Here is a 21,884-nt window from a genome sequence, read left to right as displayed (position 1 = left end):
TGCTGTTGTTGTTGTTGTTGCTGCTGCTGCTGCTGCTGTTGTTGTTGTTGTTGCTGCTGCTGCTGCTGCTGCTGTTGTTGTTGTTGCTGCTGCTGCTGCTGCTGTTGTTGTTGCTGCTGCTGCTGTTGTTGTTGTTGCTGCTGCTGCTGCTGCTGCTGTTGTTGCTGCTGCTGCTGCTGCTGCTGCTGCTGCTGCTGTTGTTGTTGCTGCTGCTGTTGTTGTTGCTGAGGAGCCGTGTTCATAATGACGGGCGCCGCCTGCACCGGGGGGGTGAACTGAGGCTGGGCGGGGTAGTAGGCCGCTGCTATGGATCAGGCAGAGAGAACAATGTAAACCAACACATACTGACTTAATCCTGCAGCCATAACTTCACACAAACAGGCTGTTGAACACACACACACACACTCAGGATCACAAAATCTCTCGACAGCAAAAAGTGAGTGTTTACACAATGGCATTATGTTCTGCAAAGCACCGTCAGGCTATAGTATGTTTGTGTTTTTATCATGTTCTGTTGCTTTTACCTCTTAGAATGTTTAACAATTTGTACGCCGTCCTTGGGTGCCTTAAATAAAATGTATTATTATAGTTAGGAAATCTGTTTCTATAGTATGAAGGTTTCATTTATTGAAGATTTGCAGGGAAACAGCTGCAGTTTTACGTTCATAGTAAAAGGCACACACACACACATTACAGCACTTATGTTCTGCAAAGCACCGTCAGGCTATAGTGAGGACATCTGTATCTACAGCACCAAGGTTTCATTTCTCTAGGATTTGCATGGCAACAGCTGCATGCACGTATTAAAAAGGGTATAATATCATTACAGTGAGGTAAGAGCACTAATTTAGAGAACTCACTGCCAACTCAGGATGTATCACATTTAAGGCATTGGTTTAGTACTACGCATTCAAATATGAATATACCTGAAATTAACCCAAATTCCTAGATTAAATATAACTAAAATAACCAATGTTGACATTCGCGCACTTGACATTATTCCTGTCAACAATGTAGAGTTGCGTTGCACTAGGGCTGCAGGATAAATGCATCAGGCAGATATCTCGGCCTACAAATCACCTTCTACAGACCTCATAAAAACATATTCCTTGGTACAGATCCTCTTTAAAATAATCACACGCGTACCATTTTAATACATGATGAGATTAAGGATGCTAAAAGGATCAATCCCTCAACTATCGTGATTCACGTTGCCACACGGTCAAAGATAAACGCAATTAGTTACTTTTTCCAAATACTGAAGCCAAAGCTTGCAGGGGAAACTCATTTTTTATATATTTTTTTGCATTTCCTGTATTGTGAGCTTCTATGTTGCATGTTTTGAATGATTCTAGTAAATATAATGTATAGGGTTTTTTCTGTGTCTCTGAAACATCTGTCCAGGGGTCACAGATTAGGGCTGCTCGATTATGGCAAAAATCATAATCTCGATTATTTGGGTCAATAATTGATATCACGATTATCCATTTACTTTGAAAACATCCATTTATTGAAAAAAAAATTGAACTGTATGTTTTTAACTTTTGATTACCCTGAACTTTAAGTATAATTCAACTGAAAAACCAATACAAAAAATAAAATAAATAATAGTTTTATTTCGATTACGTTGTTTTCGTAATCGTTGCAAGCCATAATCGTAATTGCGATTGAAATACGATTAATTGAGCAGCCCTATCACAGATGTAAACATTTTGCTTTTACAGCGATGATTGTCAATGTGCACTCAGCCTTTAAACATGAATCAATACAAACAGAATCTCTATCAAAGCAATATGTCAGGGTGATTGAAAAAACCATATCAAAAATGGATAAAAACGAGGGGGACCCAAGTTCCCATCAGCAAAAACACGTGGGTTTGCTATCCTGGCTACAGAGTTCAACAGACTGTTCCTAGCTGTTCTGTTATTTGCTTTTCGTCACTAAATCCACAACACTGTTGATAATGTATCAAAACTGCATCTATTTCCAACTGTGTAAATATTTAGCAAAAGCATCAATGGTCAACATTATAATATCATGAGGGTATTGGTAAAAAAAAGATTGAGCCATACCACTGTACGATCATCCTAATATCAAACAGTATATCAGTAGATACAATACTCTTTCTTGGACAAAATATCCCTCAATATCAGTAGGTATTGTGACGGGACCATTTGAAGCTCATGTCTTCATGCAATCCGAGTAATTTGACTGAAGTTAAGTATGAGAAGATCAATATTAAACATCTTTAAAACGCCAATTGCCTCATTTCTAGCAAGCTTTTTTAATATCACCGTCTCTTAACACCATCACAGTGGAGTAAGACGTCTTAAGATGCCTGCAAACTAACCCTATCTATTTGAACAGACATCAGTGCATCACGTCTGCATTTTCCCACTGACTTTGTACTTTGGTGCAAATCTCAACTGCTCCTTACATGTGCAAATGTTTACAGGAGAAGTAGACGTTGCACTAAAAAGGCATCGTAACGCCAAACAATCATTAAAATGTTGTCAAAAATATGGACTAACGGCTAAATGTATCGAACACCATTCTGACTAAGTAGATATCTTCCAATAATAATAATAATAATCTAAAGACTTCTTAAATATATTTTTACAAAGAAAACTAGAATAACTATCCAAACATTTTCATTCCCTCCCATGTGCAACATTCCTAAAATAATGACCACTAGATATTTCATCCTAAACTTAATCCTAAGCCCTAACAGGTACAGCCCTCAGACCAAGAGACTCTAGTCTGGTCAATAAATATGCTGCAAACATGACAGAAAAAGATATGTTTCCACAAGTTAGGGTAAACCTCTCCATTAAGAGCCTGACATGTCCAGCGCTTTCTTACTGGTCTCTGCACTACAGTTATACTCTGTGTAAATACTGGGCTGCTGCAAAGACTTACGTAAAGACTGTTTTCTGAAGACCAATCGTAGTCTTGTACCGACAATGAAAACGAGAATAATGATGCAAAAAGAACCGTTCCCTCCAATACCCATCATTCCTTATAACAATGTCTGAATTTAAAAAATCTTAACAAAATAACCCTAATTTAATATATTTCTCTTAAAATGTAAGACCTTACAGATAGGCCCCTCGAACCATGAAACGGCTCTGTCAATAAACCTGCTGGCAAAATGACAAAAAACCCAGTTTCCTGTTTTATAACCCGAACTGTGCAGCACTCGGTGACATAACCTGGTCTTCTCACTGGTCTCGGCAGTAGTTATAGTGCTGCTCTAAAATATATATATTAAAGAACTTACAGGTAGGCCCACTCAGAACATGACATAGCCTTCTCAATAAATCTGCCGTCAGCATGACCCAGGAACAGAAGATAATCAAAGTTTCCTCTGTTTTAACCCAAACTGTCCAGCTCTCTGTGACATTACCTGGCCTTCTCACTGGTCTCTGCAGTAGTTATAGTACTGTGCTGCTCTAAAATATATATATCTAAGACATTACGGCTGCCAACATGAGCTCCTAAGAGAGAAAAATCCCAAGTTTCCACAAATTAGGGAATGACTCTTCATCAAGGTCCAACTTGTCCATCACTCGGTGACATTACCTGGCTTTCTTACTGGTCTCTGCCGTAGTTATAGTACTGCGCTGCTCTAAAATATATATTTTCTTAAAATGTAAGACCTTACAGATAGGCCCCTTAGACCATGACACAGCCTTGCCATTAAACCTGTTGCCAACATGACAAAAAACCCAGAGAAATCCAAGTTTCCTCTGTTTTAACCCAAACTGTCCAGCTCTCTGTGACGTAACCTGGTTTTCTCACGGCCCGTCCACACAGCGGCGTTGGAAGCTTCTTCCAATGGGGTGACGTCACTTTTCGCCGAACTGCATTGTGGGAAGCAGAGCGGAGCTTTCCTGGTGTTTCAGGCTGCAAAAGTTGAGCAATGTTCAACTTTTGAAGCTTCTGAAGCTTTCGGTGGAAGCGACAGCCAATCAAATCATATGCCAGTACAAGCTCTAGCCAATCAAACCGCTGCTTGTGTGTCAGGGGCGGGAGATTCATGTGATTGGTTGTTGGTCGAGCTTCAGACAAGCCAAGCTTTTTTTGAAGCTGTAGTCTGGACGGGCCGTTACACAAACACTTGCAGTCATTTAGCTAATGTTATCATCGTCTTCCTTATTACTGGCTTAAATGTGGGCAATTTTCAGCAATGCATCACCATTATCCTGCCATTATTTTTCAACGTACCTAATTACTTTACCATTTATTTGCTGTTGTTATGTGTAAAACTGAAGATTTGTATATTTTAACCATTAGATAAATGAAATAAAACGCTAATTATTTTGTCGTATAACTGAAATAAAACATTCTTTGGAAGATAAGACATTTTGCTTCGGGCAACAGATGGCACTTTATAAACAATCTGTTCACCCCACACAAGTATAATGTACTTAACACCACTTTTCCTTAGATATTACTCAATTTAACATTTGTCCTTATTCTCTCATCTAAATGTTGTTTCTTTTTTCAGCTAAAGCAGCTTATAGAGCCAGAGACACAATAAAATAAAACATTTTTTATTATGATTCGCCAATATCAATCCCCAAACAGGCCATGGTCCAGCTGTTTCTTAAAATACACGCTGTAGAAAAGAACTGCAACCTGTCACCTCTTGGTGCAGTAAAGCATCTGTAATCAGCCTGTTGCACACACTCAGTAATCTCCATATTTCCATGCCACTAGGTGCGAGTGTTTACCGGGCTATGTGGGCCAACACTGCGAGCAGGACTATAATGACTGTCTGGAGAATAAGTGTCAACACGGAGCGGAGTGTGTGGATGCTGTTAACGGATATATCTGCGTCTGTAAGGAGGGATTCAGGTAAGAGTCTTGGAAAATGGGTTTAATAGAAACCAAAACAGCCACTCTCTGCAGCGCCAGACTGGGAGGATATACAGATGGCACTTGACTATTTCGACCCACTGCGTGCATGAGTGTGTTTGTGTGTGTGTGTGAGTGTGTGTGCAACAGATGCAGCTCCATGTGGTTAATTATAGCAGAGACTGTTGTTTTGAGAGAAACAAATTCATCACAAGGGACTGACAGATAGAGAGAGACAGAAGGTGAGAGAGAGGAAGTCGTAGGTATGCAGGAAACAAACAGATGAAGGAGACAGACAGCAGTGGACAGATGGATGCATTATGGGCAAAGAGAGGAAATTCAAAGAAAGTTTCAAAGATGCCAGAAGATAGCGTGGACAACAATGTAGAATCTGTTTGCTGTGTCATACTGATAAAACATGTCCATTTCCTTTAAAGAATATTACCTGTACAGCTTCAACAATCTCCGAATGTAATGCAATGACAAACCTAGCGGGTATTAAACACATTTTATCAGAGGACTTTGACACAGAAAGTCACCTCATTAAAGCCATTTGAACAAGTTATCTCATCCTGTGTTACCTTCTCCTCCCTCAGCGGGCTTTTCTGTGAAAACCCTCCACCAATGATCTTGCTTCAGACCAGCCCCTGCGACCAATCCGATTGCCAGAACGGCGCCCAGTGCCTGGTGGTTGCTGGGGAACCCGTCTGCCGCTGCATGCCCGGTTTCTACGGCAGCAAATGTGACAAGATGGCCACTGTTCACTTCCTGGGTCGGGATGGATATGTCGAGCTGCCAAGTGCGAAACTCCGTCCCACCGCGCATATTTCATTACAGGTATGGCCGACTTTGACCTCTGCTAACAAGGTTTTTTGTAGAAATCTGGTCTCTTAGGTGTTTGTACAACGTTTCCTTTTACGGATTAAGCTAAACATATATTGTAATGTATCCCATCTTTAATGGTAAGTCAACATTTGTAAGTACAAAAGCCATATTCTGCTGCGCTACTTGGAAAACATTTATGGTCTACTTGGAATAGAGCTGCGAGCTGCTCAAATCAAACCTATAGAGTTGCACGACTTAGTGCCGACGAAGCAAAGCAAACATCTGCTACACCCTCTGTTTCCATGCGCACACACACACACACGCTCATTCCCACAGAGCATACATTTCAGACACCTGAGAATAATATCCTAATAAAGACGTATTTTCCTTCTCTTTGTAAATGAGCGTGTAAGTGCGTGAAAGAGAAACAAGAAAAGAAGGGCAGACTAATTGATATTTACCACCTGTTTGGACCTATGTGAGTGTGAGTGAATGTGTATGTGTGTGTAAGCCTCTGCTTTCCTGCCAGGAGCTTTCAATGTCAGTGCCAAGACTGTTCAAAGTATACCAAGAGGCCCTGACTCAGAGGCAAGAGAGAGAAAATGAAAGGGCCACAGCACTTCATAAATCACTGGATGTGTTTCTATTTCTCTTTAACACTTTTCCTCTTTTCTTTGCGTCTGCATACCAGCTCTCTCTTCACCCACCTTCCTAAATCTCACTCTTTCTTCCATCCCGCTCTCACTCTCTCTCTACGGTGCTCTACATTTCTTCTTTCTTTTTTCTGTCTTCTCACTCCGCCTCGACCCTCTTCTTTTTCTCCAGCAGCTTGTTAGCAGGTGTTGACTTGGCTATGCTCCATTGAAGCCAGAGTGTTAAGCGTTTGGCCCCTTGGCCCCATTTCCACTCGCTAGTAGTTAGTTAGCGCTCAGCGGCACATGCGAGCGAGTGTGACATGTCAAGTGTGTCTGTGCGGGAGGGAGGCGTGAGTGACCTTGTTTTAGAGACGTGTGCGATGGAGTTTACAGGTTCTCTCATTTTGGAAGAGGTTCTTTAACGGGTTGTGAGCTACCAACTTTAATCAAAGTGCATTAGTATTTCATGTTTCATCAATTTCTGTCTTATATCAAACTAGGAACTAGCTCAGTTACATGTAGGGGCTTTGCCAGGTTCTCTTGAGCGGTCTAGATTTTACAAAGCTAAGTCAATGGTAAGGAAGTGAAACCCAGTAGTAACAAAAGCGTTTTCTCACTTTCAAAAACAAGTTAAAAAAATGTTCACACAAATCACCAGAGGTTAAAATCAATTAGCTTACTTGTAATATAACAAAGGCAATCGGCATTGCATGAAGGAAGGTGATGGATTGAGGTGTGTTTCCGCAGTCATCCTTTGTACTGTCTTCAATTATTACTTTCTTTCTTTATTTCTTACCTTTCTGTCCCTCCAGGTGGCTACAGATAAAGACAACGGTATTTTGTTGTATAAGGAAGACCACGACCCCCTGGCTCTGGAGCTGTACCAGGGACACATAAGACTCATCTACGACATCGCTACCTACCCACCCACTACTGTTTACAGGTATGCCACAAAAACACACACACACACACACACACACACACACACACACACACACACACACACACACACACACACACACACACACACACATAAAAGTACTCTCTTGCTCTCTTGTCCTCTGCAATGAAGCAAATTGCCTCATTCTTACTCCTCAGTATGACATGCTGAAGATCAAGTTTTAACCTAGTTAACCCACACATTGACTTTGAATTTGCTTTTGCATGTTCACCCTTTTCTTTACTTTCAATTACACATGCATATTTATTCCAATTTCTTTATTTAAGCTTTGTCAATTAAATGAAATATATATATTTTGCACTTGATACATGGGTTCAAAGAAAGTTTAACGCACTTTAGAAATCAGAAAGCATTAACTTAACATAAATAAGACTCAAGTGTTACAAAAGTTCAAGGTAGAGCAGAAAGAAATACACTCATACGCACAACTAAAGGTTTCAAGGATGTGAGATTTTTTATTTACACCAAGGACTTTTCAGTAAGTGCTGATCTGGCCATGAGAGCACAATTCCATTGGCTTATTCTGACACACACACACACACACACACACACACACACACACACACACACACACACACACACACACACACACACACACAGTAGCAGATCCATGTACAAGCACTTCCCTCTTTAAACAAACATGAACTCAGAAAATTCCTTAACAATCTTGACTAGACAGTCGTGTCCCTGAGTGAAACCCACCAGATAAATCTTCAAACAGTGAAAACCAAATCCCCCATTCATTCGGTGAAGCCCCTGGATATAATGTGATAAACTACATTAACAGTTTCATAGAAATGGATATACCGTGGTAAGCTATGGAAAGGGCAATGGTAATCCAGGAAAAGAACATGATTGTGTTTTCAGTAGACACTTGCAGGAGAAACCATTTAGGGCTTTTATGCAACATATGCAGATTATATTTCAGCATGTGGTATTATATAGAAACAAAAAGAAGACTAAAAGACTTGCTACTACCGTACAACTATACATGTTTGCAGAAATACTAATCATTAAAGGCACTGCCAACATTTTCCCTGGTGTCTTTAGTGGATTGTATCGCATATTTGAATACAAGTTACACTTTATTTCAAAACACGACCTGGTTAAATGAGTCTCCTAAGGCTTATAACATGCCATGTTTATGAATGAATTATAAGCCATTTGATGCTGTGTCGAACTGTGTAAGAATATTAATATAGAAATTAGCCTGAGGGGACTTGTACTTGTCTCATCCCATAGATGATTTGCAATAATTAATATGTAATTCGCTCCATTACGGTTTCTTTTCTAAAGCCTCAGAAACTACTATGAACATTCAGGTTGTTTCTGGTTAAATTTAGCTATAACAAAATAGATTTAACCAGATAATAATATATGCAGAAAGGATGCACGTCGTGTGAGCTGCTCTACAGGAAAACCCAAATCTAAGTCCTAACGGCTTTCGGACCTGAAGGTTGGATTTAGAGAAAGTTGAAAGGAAAGAGAAGGTGCATGACATAGGAAAGGAAAGAATGAAAAGAGGGACAGAAAAAGGATTGCCTGACTTTACATTAAAGTAGAGAGAGACGAGCGAGAAAAGGTTCTTGTCCATCTTTGTCTGGTGCTGATTGGTTCTTATTGATTCTCTCTGCTTCTCTGTCTGTACTGTCTGTGGCAGCAGGAAAGAGGAAGGGCGATGTGTGAGGGATATATGTCACAAGATTTAATCCCATGTATTGTCTCGAGGGATATTCAGTTTGAAACAGACAGCAGTGCAAACGTGATAACATGAAATACATTCAGAAGCAATATTTCATTACCACTTAATCTGAATAAATACCAATAACCAAAAGGACTTCTGGCAAGATGATGTGTCTCAAGCTTTTACACCTAATCTGTTAAACTGCGTAAGGAAGATACATGCAGTGGAATAAAGCAGCAAATGAATATATCTACATTACTGTAATACTGAGTGTCAAAGGAGAGTTTTATTGAACAAGGCATGGAGAGGCCCCGCTGTGCCAGTCCAAATAGAGCGGATATTTCCAGTTTTCTCACAGCGGCAGATAATGGGAGGTGTCACATGCAGATGGAAAAGTAAGTTCTAACTTAAAGTCGAGCTTGGAAAGGATTTAAAAACACAACATTCAACTTGAAAGAGACCCAACAATACCACTGGTTTGAGACAGAGGCTACCAATCATTCTGACCAAGGTCTCATTTCTTATAGCAATTATACCCAAGTATGAAGATAAATGTTACAGTAAGATATTTAACATGCTTTTCGTACCACTTTTGAATGACTTTATCCAGTCAGGGTAAAAATGCCAACTGCAAAAGAATGATGAGAGGTTACGAGACAGAGAGACGAAGTGAGAGAAGATGGAGTAAAGACAGATGAGGGTTTATTGCTTTCTCATTTACTCCCATTCCTTCTCTCTATGTAATTTAATCAGTGATTTTCTTAGCATGTGACATCTGGCTTTTTGATGTTGGCTCTCCTCTGTTCTATTGTTACTGTGGATGGGGACAAGGTCACAGGAGGAGGTAGCCTTACTGCTTCTGATGATAATAAGCAGCCGGTTTATTACACATTGACTTCAGGATTAAGACATGTCACAATATAAATCCTGCAAGCAGCTGTTTTAGAAGAGCACTGAAGCCACAATTTACAAGATCAAGGGCAAGACCGTTTCTGCATCAGAGATTTCAATTATGATTCTTTTAAACCCTGGTATTTTGTCACTATATAATGCAGGGATTCAAATTGTTATACTTGACATGACGTATGACATGAAGAGGAGGAATGATGGAGTCTTTTCCTGCCAGTAACAGTTTAGTGCAAGGTGTTAAACTGTTAATGGCCGGATATAGTCCAAAATGGACACCCATGTGGTTTGGTTTAACGTTTTTTGGTGTCTGCACGAAAGTGTTCACACATACTGTATATGCTGACATATTCAGTCCGCTCTGTCATAAATTGTGTGCTGTAAGCAGAAAGTGTGCTTCCACTCAGTTTGAGACTTAGATTTGTATAAAAAAGTATGATTTGGACCAGGACAAAAAGACAGTTTCTCATGGTTTCTTTGAACGCGCTGTATAAGGTTTAAGAGCATTGTATATTCACACTGCTGTTGAAATCTGATGATATGGGCTATACTGTTATGCCTCTGCTGTTGCATATATTAATATAAATTGAGTTTTACAACCGCTAAAGCACAGTAAGAATGTAAATCTATGTGTAGAGGTTAGAGGCAGTGTGTTGGTGAATGTGAACTCTGTATGATGTCATCATTGACCCTTGATAAACTGATGCATACAAACTGCTTCATTATAATAATGTGATGCTGTATTGAAGCCTGTAGGTGGATTTAGGCCAGAGAGCGTGCACAGTTGTAGAGACGTTTCCCTGAAGCATGTAGAGACCATGACCTTCTCAAGGAGATTACGGCGGGGCTACAATATGGCTAGAGATCATCTGGGTATAAAGACGGTTTTGTTGCCATAACGAGCAACTGTCACTAGTTTTAGGATTATTTTCTTTTCTATTTCTTTCTGTTATGTCTGTATCGTTACATGACTGATGGTTTGTAATCTGGGTGGGTAGATGAGTAAAAACACTCATCACCAACATGACTTTACTAGAATATGTACTACGGTACTTTTCCCCAATATGGATGTCACATTACCAGAGTGTAGTAGTCTATGCCAACTCCAGGAATATTGATACTTAATTCAATAGGACTGTTTTTTATTCCGGTTTCTCATGAAAAACTACATTTTGAAAGATTACATCACAACAAATCATTGTATAAGACACGTTCTCTCAATACTTATTTTTACTCAATTGAACTTGAACATATTGCAATGGAACTCAATGGAACCTGTACTTTCCATGAAAGTGTCTTTTAGCAAAGCAGGATTGTACTGCTCACCGGCTGCTAACAGCTATCGTTAACTAGCGCTTCTCCTGCAGATGTCATTACAGGTTGTTGTTAAAAATATAGCACCGGGTAATGAGGGTACGTTAGTCTTTAGCCATGAACATTACCTGCGATCCTAAAGAAAAACCAGTGTCATCAACTTGGTATCTAAAGTTCTGCTCTAATGGCATCCCTAGTTCCGATTTCATGGCACATTGTGACGAGAGGAAGGCTTGAAAAAATGAAACGATGAGGTTAACTTTTAATACCTGGCACAGATGGGGAGGGATGGTGTCTGGGTTGAAAAGGTGGAGTAGGAGAGAAAAGAGGACAGCCAGGGGGACGTATGGACACATTGAAAGCCAGATTGATCCGTTGAGAGGCAGAAAAAGATGGAGAGATAGCCAGAAAGACAGATGGATGGACTGATGCTGGGCGGCAAGGAGTGGCAAATCAGCAGACAGGATAAAGAGATAACTGGGTAGAATAGGTTTGCCCGCTAGAGGAGAAAAGAAGGAGGGGTAAAGCAGATGGATAGAAACAGACGAAATGAAAAGACCATGAGACACGGTTGAATGGCAGGATGGATGAAAGAGGAGGAAGGGATGACAGAGGGATGGAGTGAAAGAAGGAGAAGAGCAGAGGGGGGAAAGTAAACCACAGAGTGAGTAAGGGAATTATCCTTGCCTGGTGTTGTTAACTTGACACGGGCCACGCCTGGAGGGGAGACGGACAGAGCTGAGAGAAACAGAGCAAGAAAGTGTTTAAAAAAGAGACACGGAGGGCTAAAGAATGTTTACAGCAACAAAAAAGAAAAGCATTAAATGTGAGAAAAAGAAAGGCATAGATAAACACAAATAATACGGAGAGCATGGATGGAGGTCCACAGGAAAGTAACATGAAAGATTAAAAGCTAGACAAGGAACCAGATCCATTTAACCAAATCATGTCTGAGCACAATGCTAAGCACTAAGTAAACACTATCTCTATGTTATGATTAACATTTGCAATCTGGAAGAAGACAAGCCAAGCTCAAAGCCTGGGGCTCATTTTACCACAAGCCCCTATGTGTTCCTTTGCATGTGCCATCATTTGATTGCATGAGTCTGAGTATTGCAAATGGCCTATCTTATCTGCCCTAATTTGGAAATACATTGTAAAATGACTCAAACCGCAGGCACAGCTTAACGTCCTGCCACCATTCAACTGATACTGTCCAGAATGGCGTAACTATTTAACCACGGCAGTCTCAGAGCAGGAGTTCTGGCACATCCCAAACATGGCACTGTTTGTGCAGTTACTGCGGTTTTACAACCGGGGCCCGTCGTGGGGATGTTCCTGAGCGATCCCTTGGTTGGTTATCTTGTGAGAAACACAGGAAAGGCATTATGTTCAAGCCAGTTTTGAAGACAAGCTGAAACATAGCAGTTGTTGCCAGACCAAGATACGCTAATGTCAAACTAATTCTGGTAAATGAATTAGTCACCTCAATCTGACCAGTTGAAATTGGCTTGCTATTCATATTTGGTTGTGTGAGAGGTCTATTGTTGCCCAACAACAAAGTTGCACTTGCAAAAGACCGGTGGAGCAGGAAAAATAGGAGGTCTGGTACACATATGTACATATGTGTGCTGTAAATGGAAACACTCAATATATAGAAAGGAAAGAAAGCATGGGCAAATCCCTATAGTTTCATGCACATCTGCCCAGATGACATCTGGATAGGAGGCACAACCTGCAAATAAATCGAAATTGGATTAGAAAAAAGAAAATACAAAGAAAAGAGAGGCAGATGAGAGGAAGAATCTCAGAAGGGCGGACAGAAAGAGGCAGGGGGGAAACGCAGAGGGAATGATAATGAAAATAAAAAACATACAACCTGCGTTAGCTGAGCTTTGAGCCTGGAGAAAGTTGGGGGAGGGAGAGTGACAGAAAGAGAGATAGGAGAAGGTGTACAAGTCCTTCACTGTGCCCTCATTAGCAACAGATGAGGGTGGTTATGCATGCCTGGTGTTGAATGAACACATGTGCTGGAGGACGGTGTGTGTGTTGTGTATTAATGTGCTGCCCTTTACTAATGCCACACTAATCTCCCATCCGGTCAAAGAGAGCACGTCTACTGTTATTCATCAGCGAGCAACACAGGGAGGCATGGCTACATGGGAGGGGAAAACAAGGATAAAGAAAGTTAAGGGCAGAGGAAGAGATAGATGGATGGATGAGCCCACAGAAAGGAGGGGAAAAGAAAGAAGTAGGTTAAGGAGGAATCATGATGGATGGTAGGACAGGAGAGGGTAAGGGATGCAGGAAAGAACATAGAAGACTGTGGGACAGTTGCTATACTTATTGTATAAACTAAACAGTAAATACTTACTTGTTTCACTGAATGAGAGAGAATAGTGAACAATATTAATACCATTTTGTGTTTTATTGGTTAAGAGGTATGAAACAAAGCAATATGCCACCATTGCAGGTTTTAATAAGTTTTAATACGTTGGCAGAAGGCATGATAGCTCCTGATGAGATGCAGAGCTGAAGGCATTATTATCTGAGGGATAGAGTGAACCCCCACATGCCCTCAAAGGGAATACAAGGAGAAAAAAAATAAGTTCCTATCCAAAGTTTATAAAAGTTTAAAATGCAAACGTATTGCATTTCAGAAGTGAAACTCATTCAAACTAAAATGAGTTATAGGTCCGAAGATACTCTGGGGACATTAGGTACACAGATGCATGTAATGTAATTTATGATAAAAGCACTACAAAGTAAAATCCACATCAGTTACATTAGGAGGTTTTCGCAGGGCTGTATTTATCTTCATAACATTTTACAGGTGTGCTTTTTACTCACAGTGAATTCCATGCACCACTATATATCACTCCCCATACACACCCATGAATAACTGTAACCCGGTTTCTCCTCATGTTCGGCATTTCAAATAAATACAAATTATTTTGTAAAAAAAGTTGTGGCTACGATATTTTCTAGGGCTGTTCCAATCACACAACTTAACTAGTATTTTATAGTTCGAAATAGTTCTTACAATATTAAATGATGCCCAGATTTAGATGAGTGACTGAATGTTTGACCTGAATGTGGCTGCAGGCCTGTGGTTAAAGCAAACAGACAGTCCTTGAACATTATAGGTTTAAAACGCTCAGAGGCAATTCAAACAGTCTAATACTGAAACCTTATATGCCTGAAACAACGAGCGCTCATTCCTGGAATCTTCAGACTCCACTCTTGAAAAGTACAAATTTCATCTGAACCGGACGGCCGGCTTTAATGAAAGTTGAAAAAAGAAAGAAAACAGTGAATGAGCTCGCCGTTCAGCAGCTGCCATCCCAGCAATGACTAATTGAGGTTACCACGGCAATATGGGACTGGGATTTCTGTCTGCAGAACATCCTTTTAATCAGACTGGGCTGCTAAACGCACACAAATACAAAGACTGATACACATGCTCATACATGCACAAATGGAAGGATACTCACTCACACAACACACACACTTGCAGACTCAGAAACGGACATTTATGGTTTAAAGACCATGTGCAAAAATACAGCGAGAAACAAAAAAGTATATATATTCACAAAAACATGCATGATTACTAAAACAAATACCAGTAATTCACGTCGTCATGCAACGACACACATATACTGTGGAAACACAAAGACCCTAAATGTGGTTTAGACACATTGGAAGTAAAAGATAGCAGTTCCTAATTAGATTTAACAGTGTGTAAAGTGGTTGTTTTTAATCAAAACATGTTTTGCAGGTTGAGATATACTCAAAGATCTGTCATTACTTCTGGGTTTGTATTTGATTCAGTTGCATTAAAAACAAGCCAGTTTTTTGGTTTATAGGAAGTAATTATTTTGGTGAAGTGTATTTTTCTGTATCATTGAGGGTGTTTTTGATTTTGGACTGACAGGAAATTGACGTCCCTTGTGGTTTTGGCAATAACATCATGATAAAAGAGAGCGGGGCAGTTGAAATCTGCTACGGCTGTGTGTTTGTTTTTTATAAAATTTCATAATAGGCTGCTTTTTCCCTAAATGCAGAGCCAACACAGCAGACTTCAAAGAACCTGAAACTAACACTGACGTATGCAGTCACACAGAAAAACCAAAAAATCCATTAAAAAGTAGAAATATCCCTCACACAGCTTTCACCAAAATATAAGCTATTGAGATACACATCTGTATATTTGTTATGTGTGTCACACTCAAACATGTCTCAGTGAAATTCTGGATAGCTTCCACTTTTTTTGTAACACACATGCCTGATATTGTAAAAAAAAATATGACACACACACACACACGCACGCACGCACGCACACACACACACACACACACACACACACACACACACACACACACACACACACACACACACACACACACACACACACACACACACACACACACACACACACACACACACACACACACACGCACACAACCCTGCAGGTCTGGCATCTGTTCGGACATTGAAGGATTTACCATTAGTCATCTACTGCCACCCAGTGGAGCTTCTGTGTCACAGCACGTTAATATCCACGAGTGTGTGCGACGTTAATATCTAAGAGTGTGTGGGTGTGGGTGCGGGTGTGTCTGTCTGTGTGGCTGTTTGTCTGTCTGTCGTTCAAACCTGATTTAAAATAAAATTGCATGAGCTGCTTGTTTGATTTAATTTTGCAGCCTCATGAACACATTTAAAAACGAAAGAAGTGCTTATATAAAAAGGAGATAATTAAAAGGAGTCTACGTGACTTACTGTCTTAAAGCAGGGAACAGATGAGCGAAAAGAGAAGTAGAGAGTCTAGCGCGAGGAGTTAGGGAGGAAAATGAGTATGCAAAGGAAGGAAGGAAAGAAGAGAACGATAAGACATGTTTAGGGAGAGAAAATTGGATAGAGAAGAGAGTAGTGAGATAAAGAGCTAATCTTTCAGAATAGCAGACCATCTCGTTGTTTGGTTGCAGCAGGCCTGTTTGAGACCTTTATTACATTATATGGCTCCTAATGGAAACCATGTATGTGTCTGTGTTAGGTCCACAGTGAAGTAAGAGCTCTTTTTTTAATAAACCGCCAGCTAAATTCTACTAAACTGCATAAAGTAGGCATAGTTTCCAAATTGAAGATGTGTATATTTTGGTGCAAAAAACAGAATGCAAAGTAAATGAACAGTACAAAATGCACACTTTATGACTATTGGTCAGCTGGTGAAAGAAACATATTTCAGAAAGGATTTTATTTAATTGTTTCATTTATTTTCCCCCAATTCCTTATTAATTTCATTTGAACTTCTTTTGCTACTTCTCAATCGTCTATTTACTTCAACTTCTTACCGTCATAGTCTTAGTTTCCATCTTACAATTATCTCCTTCCTCTTCTTCTGATAAGCGATGCAGCGGAATACTAAGGAATGAACATTGCCGGTTATCTTGATGTGTTTATTTGTATATCATCAGAGCTTACAGATATTTATATTCAGATTTCACCTTAGCTTTAGTGCTACTTACATCTCAACTAACGTGCTTGAGATTGTCTATACAACAAATTATAATATTTTTCAGAATCCGGTTTATTATTCTTTTTTGGATGGGATTAGACTTATGATCCTTGAGTGTAATTCTAACTCAAATTAATAAGTATCAAAAAGTAATACCTAATACATAATTATAATAATAAAATGAAAACGGTAAAACAAAAATAGTGTCAACCCTAAGCGCATGATATTTTCTGAGACGGTTATGGTACATAAACATTTTAACCGTACTTCCTATGCTACTGCATATGCTCAAAAATATTTGTTCTTGCTTTTGTATGGAGATTGTTTTCTATGTGGCTTACCTCCAGACCTCACAACCTTGCTCCATTTGTTGTTAATGTAACATCACTGTAATCTAAACGATTTATAAACATCTGTCAATCACTGCTCACTTGAGGCTCCTTCGATAGTTAGCCAATGCATGTCTGCAGACAAAGGGAAGCTTTGTCTTGATGCTTGGCTGTGGGAGCCTGCAGCAGACCACCAGCGGAAAGAGGGTCTTCACTTATTCTTTTGTGTTTTTGATTTTCTGCTTGTTTTCTCCGGGGTTCAGGGAAGGAATAACTTGGTGAACGGAGGCACAGTCAGCTTTACCACCCCACCATCTACTCTACCTCTCTTCCCCTCTCTGTCTCTCGCTCTCTCTCTCCCTCTGTCAGCTGTGCCAAACCACTGTCTCTATAGCTGTCTGTCTCCCCTCCAGCAGAAAACCACTTAGTGGGGAATCTCAGGCGCACATACACACACACAAAAACCCACACACACACTTTTTTTCCCAGGGTCATACATGGTGCAAAAGGTCATGAGCCTGTTTCATAGCATTCTCCTCTTCAGTGGAAATATGTATATCACCAAAAAATATCAGCGCTCTAGTAAGAGAGCCTCTTTCTTGAACACAACGGTCTTAACTGGTTAGGTCTGGCCATTAAATTGTATAAATGTAGTCTCGACCCGAGGCTCCAGCTCATGTGAATAAGCAAGACTATGCGGGGACCCATTCTGGGCCACAACCCCCATGTTAGGAAACCAAGGCCTACATCAAGGGCACATTATAATCTCCCCCAAAACAACACTGCATTGAGGATGTAATCAGTCTGTTTTATGTCTGGAAATAACATTTCAACACAGATTTCCGTAATTTATTTTCCTTTACTTTGGTTGATTTGCAAACACAAAACAAAGAAAAAATGGTTTGACTTGAAAATGCCTGGGGTCTGTTTTGTGTCTGGTATATTTTGCGCTAACCGTGTTTTTTTTTCCTCCACAACTCTCCTGTCTGGTGAATTCAACAGTAATTTCTCGTAATAGGAAACATACTGAAAATCTTTTTGTTGTGTGTTTTTGTTGTAGCGTGGAGTCGGTGAATGACGGGCTTTTCCACACCGTTGAGCTGCTGATTCAGAACCGCTCACTGAGCCTGGTGGTGGATAACGGTGCTCCCAAGAGCCTCGGCAAGCTAGCACGCCAGCCCTCCGTCGACCACAACACCCAACTTTACATAGGAGGTACGTACACTAACACTTACACACATGTAGACACATGTTTTGAACATATAGATTTGACTTTTGACTGCCCTTTACTGCTTTTGTGTGGTTGTGACACACACACACACACACACACACACACACACACACACACACACACACACACACACACACACACACACACACACACACCCAGACACACCCACAGAAACACACTAAATCCCACCAAGGGATGTGGTGAGGAGATGTAGAACGGTTTTTGTTCAAGTTTTCCCTCAAAAAAGAGATCAAGACAACCCCCTTAGAACACTCAAGCTTTTCTCTCAAATACTTAAAAGAAACATAATGCTGTATTGTACAATGCAGTGAGAGCTATGTTTGACTATTCTTGCTGCAACATTGCGATTTAATCGAAGAATCAACAAATAATGAAACCAGAGTATGAGTTCACTAATCAAGCAATCATGCTTTTAATTTGAATAAGTTGTCTTTATTTCCATTATTTTTTCTTCAATCATAATCTTCCTTTTCTATAACCTGTCTTGTTCTCCTCTGCTTTCCAGGCGTACCCTCTCAGGTGGTGGCCTCAGGTTTACGACCCGGCCCTGAACGTTCCCCTCAGACTTTTAATGGTTGCATCCACAATGTCCGAATCAATGGGGAGCCTCAAGACCTGAGTTACCGAGGTTCAGGAGGAGCACGGCCACAAGGGGTCGAGCCCAAGGTATAAACAAGGGGAAACATCGTATTTTGCAACAAAAACCAGCATCATGTATTTAAAGTAGAATCTTTAAAGCAGTCTTTAGTGCCACAGTGAGAAATGCATGACTGAAAGAGAAAGCAGATATGTAGCAGAAATGTCAAATTACGAAATTAAAATACAAAATCTGTTATATTACTTTCTTTGGGAAGTTTACAATATTAACCTTTTCTGTTCTAGTTATATGTCTTTCCATTGTGAAACAATATTAATAATGGATGACAGGTAGTCTGTGGTATTCACGCAACATCAAAATGTTTTTCAGCTAACTGCCCCTCAGCTTTCTTCTGTTATCAATAAAAGGCCCGTCCACTCACTTCCCCCCTGACAGTATTTTCTCCCTTTCTTCTTCTGTTAACAGAGTGAGGGCTTTCTCGCAGGGTGCCATTCCTGCAGTGTATGCGCCCAGGGTGCATGCAGGGAGGGAGGAGAGACGGGGGTAACATGTGATTGTCCTCCAGGACGCAGCGGGGCCCTGTGTGATCAGACGACGGCACCAAGCGCCTGTCAGAACAGCAGGTGAGCCCAGGCCGCAGGAAATATGCACTGTTGTATGGGTCAGAAAAATCATATGGATTTACTGTATGCACTAATTTCTGCAAGTCTGATTCCCCCCATCTAACCTGCCTTCCCTTTCCTTCCATTCCCTTCCTCTCACTCCAGATGTATTCAGGGTCTGTGTGTGCCAAAGGGTCAGTCCTACAGCTGCCAGTGCAGTGAAGGCTACCAGGGTCAGTACTGTGATCGACGGCAGGAGCCTCCAGCCTGCAGAGGGCAGCGCTGCGGACACGGGGAGTGTCACGTGTCCGAAGGAGGACAACCCATCTGCCACTGTCAGCCGGGGTACACCGGGCCAAGCTGTGACACAGGTAAAATGGAGAATGTTGGAAGAAGAGATGGAGGAAATTATGACAAAATAAGTACATAGTGTTTAATGTGTGTGTTTTATGTCTTTGTTAACCTCTAGAGCTTACATGTCAAGGAGAGATGGTGAGGGAGCTGCTGAAACGCTACCACCCCTTGAAAACATGCACGTCCACCACGAAGATTCCCCGCATGGATTGTCCCCGATCCTGCCAGGCAGCAGCGCCCTCGGGTGTTTGCTGTGGCGTCACCAAGAGCAGAAGAAGGAAGGCGGTTTTCCGATGCACAGACGGCACCTCGTACTCCGAGGAGATGGAAACTGCTCTGGAGTGCGGCTGCTCCAAGTGCCCTTTGTAACACCACCATTTGTTCGTTTGATTGGTAACACCCACCGCTGCCATTTTGTGAATTCTACAAGTCAACGTGACTGTTGCTCTGAGATTTTTTCACGTTGATGAACTCCACCAATATGTGATATTTTTTTTTACACATTCAGTTTGACCACCACCGAGAGAAACCACAGACGAAAACAAAAATGGGACATGTGTGCGTGTTTTTTGACAGAGAGAAAATATATTGTAAGATATAAGTGAGAAAAAACATAGAACTTATTTTTATTATGGATTTTTTTTTCTAAAAGATGATGAAAGGACTGATAAGTTGTGTGTTTCTTTTAATACGTTGATTATATAATGTTTTACATAGTATGGAAAGTTATTTTGTACCTTGTAAGGAGAAAAAATACACAACAAAATAGATTAACATTCCTTAAAAGTATATGAATTTGTATGTATGTATAAATCTATATAAATATATACCCTAACCCGATTAATTCTATATTTTCAAAGTGTATTTGCATGACGTTAATGTGAGTGCTGATAGCTCTGGACACTGAGAGGAGGGCCGAGAGTGAAGAGCTCCCTTGATGTCACACCAAGGAGATGTGTGTGAGGAAATCTGTCTGTTTCTCCCCCTTTTGGAGAGAAAGGGAAAAACTGTATGTGCCTAGCTAACCTGCTTCACTATATAATGGACATCATCCTCACATGCGAGTTCATTGAAAAACCATAAAAGACTCTTTCTGCAGAGATGATCTAACACATTGATCTAATGTTGTGTTATTCTTCAGTTTGCTGTTGCACACCAGACTTTGAGCCACGTGAGGTTTGACATGAAAATCTGGAATATATTTTTCTCCTTTATAAAAAGTTCAACTTCATAAGTGAGAAATTCCCATTCAAATCAACATCAGGAAAACCCTACAGTAAATTCACCATCATGCAGAATCTACACATAGCTGCAGATACCAAGGAAATGTATGAGCAGTTATGAGGGCTCACAGCATAGTCGGAAATTGAATGCTTTTTTAACCAAAACACCTATTATTAAAGAGTAATTTGATGCTGTGCTGAAAATAATTGTTTCCCTGTCTCCTGTGGATGAATGTTTCTAGTGTGAATCACTGATGAGGGTACTTTTTTGTGGTCATAAGTTTGCTCTGTGATGTCACAGTGCACTGCCACACCCTGAGGTACGTTTCTACATCATTACAGTAGGGTGAGATATCAAACTAATGGAGCAAAAACAGGAAATATTTAGTTTTTTCAGCTGGTTTATGTTACCCTTTGAATAACTGCCTTGCATGCGTTCTGACTGACAGGGAAGCAACTTTAATCAAGTCATTATGCCAAAGTCAAATACATTTGCCTTAACAGATGAGTATGTCAAAGATAATTGACAGATATTGTAGATTTTTCGAAGTTTTAGTGCCTTGGGAGTTCTTATTTTGAACTTAAAAAATGTTCCTGCAATTTTGTCATTAACTGCTTCGGAATGTTCAATAGCTTTGGATGGATAAAGGTACATGGCTCACTGATAAAACAGTAAAAATTCCGGCCTTTCTTACATTTCCAAATAAATGATGGTTATATTAAATACATACAGTATGCATCTCTCTGATCGGGTTGTCTTTGAATGCCCTATAAAATGTAATTGGGTCCAAAGCAGGAGAAGCCTTAACCCTGCCACAGCCTTTTT

At 40.4% G+C, this 21,884-nt stretch overlaps 1 protein-coding gene across 1 annotated transcript in view; it reads left to right on the top strand.

Annotated features, from left to right (window-relative positions):
• Window positions 1-20,951, top strand: part of slit3 (slit homolog 3 (Drosophila)) — a 40,904-nt gene extending 19,953 nt beyond the window's left edge. Inside the window, exons 13-20 of the mRNA XM_010795698.1 lie at window positions 4,723-4,860; window positions 5,457-5,697; window positions 7,133-7,263; window positions 18,090-18,244; window positions 18,787-18,947; window positions 19,345-19,502; window positions 19,647-19,852; window positions 19,951-20,951. Of these exons, the coding sequence (XP_010794000.1) occupies window positions 4,723-4,860; window positions 5,457-5,697; window positions 7,133-7,263; window positions 18,090-18,244; window positions 18,787-18,947; window positions 19,345-19,502; window positions 19,647-19,852; window positions 19,951-20,204 (1,444 nt within the window). The 3' untranslated portion in view covers window positions 20,205-20,951. The remainder of the gene's footprint in view (window positions 1-4,722; window positions 4,861-5,456; window positions 5,698-7,132; window positions 7,264-18,089; window positions 18,245-18,786; window positions 18,948-19,344; window positions 19,503-19,646; window positions 19,853-19,950) is intronic.
• Window positions 20,952-21,884: the final 933 nt, after the last annotated feature.

The sequence above is a fragment of the Notothenia coriiceps genome, unplaced genomic scaffold (genome assembly GCF_000735185.1).
Source record: "Notothenia coriiceps isolate Sejong01 unplaced genomic scaffold, NC01 NC01_scaffold00002204, whole genome shotgun sequence".
Classification (NCBI taxonomy): domain Eukaryota; kingdom Metazoa; phylum Chordata; class Actinopteri; order Perciformes; family Nototheniidae; genus Notothenia; species Notothenia coriiceps.
This window is presented reverse-complemented; position numbering and strand designations above follow the sequence as displayed.